The 6,667-nt window shown below is 36.8% G+C and overlaps 1 protein-coding gene across 1 annotated transcript; it reads right to left on the bottom strand.

Moving 5' to 3' along the window:
• Nucleotides 1–601: 601 nt before the first annotated feature.
• Nucleotides 602–2,411, bottom strand: LOC123446158 (heavy metal-associated isoprenylated plant protein 7-like). The gene is made up of 5 exons (XM_045122838.1): nucleotides 2,316–2,411; nucleotides 2,054–2,219; nucleotides 1,716–1,948; nucleotides 1,532–1,613; nucleotides 602–1,430 (listed from the first exon to the last, which is right to left on the bottom strand). Exons 1-5 carry the CDS (start codon nucleotides 2,403–2,405, stop codon nucleotides 811–813), a joined length of 1,191 nt encoding a protein of 396 aa, XP_044978773.1. The 5' UTR covers nucleotides 2,406–2,411; the 3' UTR covers nucleotides 602–810.
• Nucleotides 2,412–6,667: the final 4,256 nt, after the last annotated feature.

Genomic DNA, 6,667 nt, shown 5'->3' with positions numbered 1-6,667 from the left:
ATCGACGTATGTGGCAAAAGGCTGGCGCCAAGCACCTGAGATCCATGATGTCGGGACTCGGGAGAGTAATTCCCATTAGTATTTTCTTTAAATGTTTATGTAAGGCTCTTAGTGAGTTACCTCTTGAGAATTTCTTGATGGGTCTCTCTCGCCTGTGTGGCCGGTGAGAGGTCTGTAATGAACCTTGTTTCTTACCCTCCTTAATTAATGAAAAAGCAAATCTTTAGACATGAAGTTTTTCTTCCGAACTCATATGCTCCCTCATGAATAGTAAATTAAAAAAATAGTGATTTTTAAAAAATCAATTTTTTTTTATAAACTTTATAAAATATTTTGTATGTTTGCAAAATTTCAGCTCAAAATAACGTTTGTGGAAGTCATGACAAAAAACAAAATCGATGCTTCAAAAATGCTAGTTTTGAATATATTTTGAACTGTTGATCTTTTTTACCGTGACTTTCATAAATGTTATTTCATACTGAATTTTGATATGCATATAAAACATTTGTTAAATTTTATCATAAAAAGTAATTCAGAATTTTTTGAATTTTTTACTACATTTTAAATTTTACTATTTACGAGGAAACATTTGAGCTCAGAGTAAAATATGACATTCGTAAACCTTTTGCCTTTCTTCGAAAGGATACAGTATGTATTATTGTTTATACATTGCAGTAACCAGATGTTTTATTCCATATAAGAGGACTTGTAACATGGAAGGTACACACAGTTCACTACATGACGTGATTTTTTATTCCATGTACGATGGCTTATAGTACCATGGAAGCGACGTACACACGGCTCATTACATCACATGATGGTGCATGCTTCTGGGCTCTGTTCGCTGAAAGTCTGTGGCGGATAATGCTGCGGATACGGCACATACGTTGCAGGATTGCCAGCATATGGGTATTGGTGGTATTGCTGGTAAGCATAGTGCGGGTACGCATAAGCGTAGGCCGCTGGGTGGTAGTTGTACTGGCAGAGGCCGTTCATGGCCATCATCTTCTCCGCCTCCGGCGCCACCACAGCAACTGACGCCGGCACATGCAGTTTGAATAGGTGATCCTTCGTTTGGTTTTCCTCTATAACCGTCTCCTTCTCAACCCCATCTCCACCCCCTTTGGTTGGCTTCTCCGTTTCAGCCTCTTCTCCTCCTGCCCCGTTCACCGCTTGTTTGGTCTCTTCTTCCACCCCTTCATTTTTGTTTTCCAGAATATTGGATGATTCTTGGTTCTTGGCGCCGGCATCCGCTGGCGTAGCCTCATCCATGGCTGCCGCCGGCGTATCCTCATGCAGTGGCTCGGCTCTGATAATGGCCGCTTTCCTCCCCGTGCACTTGTGGATGAATCCTACTAGGGTTGCCGGCTCGACCATCCCTTTCACCATCAGCTGTGAAGATTTAATGTGCGGCACGGCCTCCTCCACTCCTGATCAACAGTTTGCAACCGCACTGTATAAATACTGCAACAAACAACGCAAGGAAGTCGAGTAGTTTAGCGATGTATTAACATACGGTGTACATCAATACCTTTTATCTTGAGTATCCTCCTCTTCATCTCCTCACTGCAATCTTCACAGTGCAATTCGATCTTGAGCACCACAACCATTTCCTGGTCACAATAATGATTAATATCACAAAAAGGTGGTTAAAAACACCTGTATAAATATACAAGGTAAAAAAAAACCCAGAATGGAATTGATTCAGTAAATACCATGTCGAGCTCCGCTACGTCGTTTTTCATGTCTGGCGCCCCTGCACCCTGTTTCTTGGTATCCTCGCTTTTCACCGGCGGTGGCAGCTTCTCCGGCGATGGGCTCAGCAGCAGCGCCTTCTTCCCGGTCCTCCTCTTGACCGCGTCGACCACCATGATCGGGTTCTCCAGCGCTCTCTGGCCAGTTACCACGACGGTGTCGGTCGAGTGATCCACGATCACCTCATCAACCCCTTTTATCATCACACCAAAAACTTAGCTGAAACACCTATACAAACAAAGCTAATAATACAAAAACGAATTCCGGATGTGCTTCCAGCCATCCACGTTCATGTTACCCTCGAGGCGCAGCAGAGACCGGCGAAGCTTCCTGGCGCAGCCATCGCAGTGGACTGGCACGCTTACCACCACCCCGTTCGCCGGCGCATCCTTCACCGGCGGCGCCTTGCCCCCTTCCTTCTCCACGACGCCCTCCGCCGCCGCCGCTGCCTTCTTCGCCCTCCTCTGCCACACCGGAACGAGAGAAACATCTTAAGAATCACGTACGACGAGCTATGACAAATCACCTGGAAGGGAGAGAAGGTTTTGTTTGTCCTATACCTTGGCCATACTGTGCCCGGGTTCCTCGATCGATCGTAATTGATCTGAGCATGGAGCGCTCCAGTGTGTACATACATATATGTGAGTCATGGGATGCATCGTGGAGGGAGAGGGGGGGTTCCACGTCTGGGCGGTGCAGCCATGGGGTGCGCCGCGTGGCCGTTTGCATGCAGCGCGAGAACGTACGTGCTTCGCTGGATGCACACTCAGAAGGAGACGCTATATCTCCATTAATGGGACTTTGTCTAGAGGACGCTATATTCGGTGCCGCCCGGGCGTGCGTTTCCGCTCTTTCGGCTGGAACTCGGGATCGGAAAAAGGAAAATGTACCGATACGACTGCAGTGCAGTTTATTCCTTTTGCTGTTGTTTATTTATTATAGCAAAAGAGTTCGTGAGTTGCAACGGGAGAAAAACTAACACACATTTTTAATTCAATAACCATGACTCAAGATCTTAATAGGTGCACGTTTTTTAGTTCCAAATAGCATCACATTTATGTTACCGACAGTGGTCTGAGAGCTCACACAACGAAAACATGTTTGAATATGGTCAGTCCTAAAGGTCTCTCTCTGTGAGAAAATTTTAATACGTTCAATATGCTTAGTTAGAGAGGAGTATACACCAACTCGATGCATATTTAATGAACAAATTAAGAAATAAAAGCTTGAAAGTATATTGAGTACATGTATTTCAAATAATCTAAATTTATGTCTTATGAACTTATATTATTAATGAACATATAATTAATAAATATGAATATGATCTTACTTGATGTTTCAAGTTGCATGATCTCTCTCCTTCTCGATGATGCCCATAAATATTTGCATTATGATAAAAATAGCAAAGTATGTTTTATTAATTAATGATAGCATATGCGTAGGAGTATTATTTTTGTCTTGTTGATATATTTGTTTGTATTTGTAATCCAAATAAAGTTTTAATTTGGTTGTAAAAATATTAGACAACTCCATCTAAAATAATCAATTTGTAAGTCTATGCATGTAAAATGTTCAAGGTTGCGTATCAACATCGATATTTTAAAAAAATCATTAGCAAAAAAGCTTAAAACAATATGAAAATTCAAAGCTAAGCCATTGGTTTACGTAAAGCTTGTATAAACAACATTGTACATTTTTTATACATTAGAAACCCTTTTTTTGCGGATGACATCAGAAACATTTTATATATACACGTTGAAATACATGTTTGACATTATTCAAATACATGATTAACATTTTTGAAAAATTATACTTTTTATGTCTACTTTGTTGCATGCACACTGTATATTTTTGTATATGTTTTTGTTATGCATCGATTTTTTTTTTCTACATTTAAAGTTTTTTAAATACATGATCTATTAGAAAACGTGGGAGAAAAATGGGAGATCATGGGATCGAACTGCGGTCTCTAGAGTGGAACCATGAGCGCCCAACCAATTGGGCTGATGATGTGGTAGTGATGAAATAAGGGGACCACCTTTTCTTCAGTTAAAAGGAAGAGCTGAATCGGAGTTCAAAAACCGAATCGGTATTGTAACATATAGGTGGCATTGGTGGATAGTTTTAGGGCCTGTTTGGTTTCAATAAGTCAGGTGACTTAAAATCAGTGACTTATAAGTCACGCCTGTTTGGTTGTCATCTGACTTATAAGTCACCTGACCACACCTTCTCATCCTGTTTTATATTATAAAAGCCGAAAAGATGGTGGGACCCACGCAAAAGTGGATGACTTATAAGTTTTAAGTCGGGGTGAAGCAACTTATGACTTATAAGTTGGGGTGACTTATAAGTTGGGTCTATTTGGTAAAATAAGTCACTTTTTACACTTTTAAACTTATAAGTTGGTGACTTATTTGAAACCAAACAAACCATTAGTCAACTTCAGGAGCAATTTTAATGACGTACAACCAGAAATACTATTTGCTTTATTATTAGTTAAGTTTATTCTAGGTTTTAGTAGATTTTTTAAGCATACAAAATTCAAGCCCACCGATCAGGCTCGTGCAATGCCTAAATGGAAAGGTCCACCAAACGCCGGCACAGCCGTTCCATCCAGATTGTGATATTTAAAGAAAAAAAGTCATCTTTACCAAAAACTGCCATGTTCTTCTAGAGAAAATGTCATTCTTTAAAATCTTGAAACTGTCAGGCAAAATATTGGAAAATGTCATCTTTTCCAACAAACGGTCGCAAGTAAGCGTGGCTCAAAATCTAACATACTAAGTAAAGATGACGTCACTCGTTTGACCTTGAGCGCTTGATCTGGTGCGATTTTTCTCACCTTTTCATTTTTCTTGACAAAAAGCGTTATTTCTCGCTTTAAGCGAGAAGGGAAGCACCTCTCGATTTCGCAAAAATAAAAATAAAAAGAGGAAGCAGCTCTCGCTAAGAGCACTACAGTGTTTGGCAGATCCGCTACGCGCGCTGTCTTTCCCTCCAATTTTCTTCTCTGTTATTCTTTTTTTCACTAATTTTCCTTTTTTCCTTTTATTTTCTTCATATTTCTCTTTTTTCTCCTTCTCTGCTTTTTGTTTTTCATTTTTCAATTCCTTCTACCTCTGTTTCTTTGATTTTATTTGTTTCTTTAGTCTTTTTCATTTTCCTTTTCCTTTGATTTAATATGTATCTTTTACAGTTTTCATTTTTTTTCCTTTTTTCCTTTTTTATTTTTGTTTCATTTTACCTGTTTATCTACATGATCAATATTTTTTAAATACTTGTTCAAAATTCTTATAAACATGACCATTTTTTTTCAAATAGTTGTTCACCATTTTTAAATACTTATTCAACATTTATATATACATATGATCAATTCGTTTTAAATATTTGTTCAATACTTTTAAATACTTATATTACATTTGTATATACACGATCAATATTATTTCAAATAGTTATTCAACATATTTTTGAATATTTGTTTAACATTTTTCAAATACTTATTCAATATTTTTCAAATATTTGTTCATATTTTTTAAAATGATTGTTAAATTTTATTCAAGCATTATTTCAAGAGTGTTTTCTGTAATATTTATATTTGGAATATTTTAAATTATAAACAAAAGTACACAAAAAGGAAAATAAAAGAAAAATGATGTTGCCTCTCACACTCATGGGCCGTGCCAGCTCGTTCGCGCCCTTCAGCGAGTCCCAAGCCAGGACTTGCTCAATGCTAGAGATAGTCACACGCTCCAACTATCCCATATGTGTTAGTCTTTCGGTTGTATCCCCTTCGTAAACAAATATAAGAGTATTTGGACCACTATTTTAGTTATCTAAACACTTCTATATCCGTTTACAGAAGGAGTACTAGCAAAAGGCCCCGTGCATTATAGTGGGAGATTTTATTTTCATAATCTTCAATGGGCATGATCACATTTTGTTGCATCATAAAGATACACTATCACTCTTAATTTCATGAAATCATGAATATTTTTTAAAAATCTTGCACATATTTAAAATTGTGAATGAAGTACTATTACAAATTTTTGAACATTTTGTAAAATCAAGAACATTTTTGGATTCATGAACATTCTATGCTATTTGCTATATTTTATTTTTTATTTGAATTTTTCTAAAAAATTTCCTGAATTGGCAAACATTTATAGAATCATGGGCATTTTTTTAGTAAATTAGCAGAATATTTTGTGAATTTCGCGAACATTCTTTTGATTTAACGTACATTTTTTTGATTTAACAAACACTTTCGGAAATGCATGATCATTTTTTGAATTATCGAACAATTTGTGAATGAATAAAGTATTTTGTAAGTCATGAAGAATTTTTGAATTTTAAGGATATTTTCTCATTCATGACCTTTTTTTGAATTGGCAAAATTTTGTTCAATTTTATTAACACTGTTTAATACACAAACTTTAGAAACTTGGGAACACTTTTTTATTTCCTAAACATTTGTTTACAGAATTTCAAACATTTTTTAATAAGCAATCATTTTATGAAAAAATCATGAATATTTTCTTAATCCACAAATTGTTTTACTAAACTTTTGGTTCAAATTCTCATTTTCTTCTAATTTTCCGATTAGTTTTTTTATTTCTAAGCTATTTAATGTGGAACATAATGAAAATATAAAATAATAAAGAAAATAAAGGTGAAAATAGAAAAACAGGCCACCCGGACATGGCCTGGCCCAAATGGGCGTGCTGCTTCATCTCTCAGCGGGTAGAGCGCAATATAGGATGTCCCTACATGGGCTAATCCATTAAGGGAATTTTCGTGTGTGAAATGTTTTTTGGGTAATATTTTGCAACTTTTAGGGCAATTTACATGACGTAGCATCAGAAGCAATAGCCCCTTTATTATTATTATTATTATTATTATTATTATTATACTA

This window comes from Hordeum vulgare, chromosome 4H (assembly GCF_904849725.1).
Source record: "Hordeum vulgare subsp. vulgare chromosome 4H, MorexV3_pseudomolecules_assembly, whole genome shotgun sequence".
Lineage (NCBI taxonomy): Eukaryota > Viridiplantae > Streptophyta > Magnoliopsida > Poales > Poaceae > Hordeum > Hordeum vulgare.
This window is presented reverse-complemented; position numbering and strand designations above follow the sequence as displayed.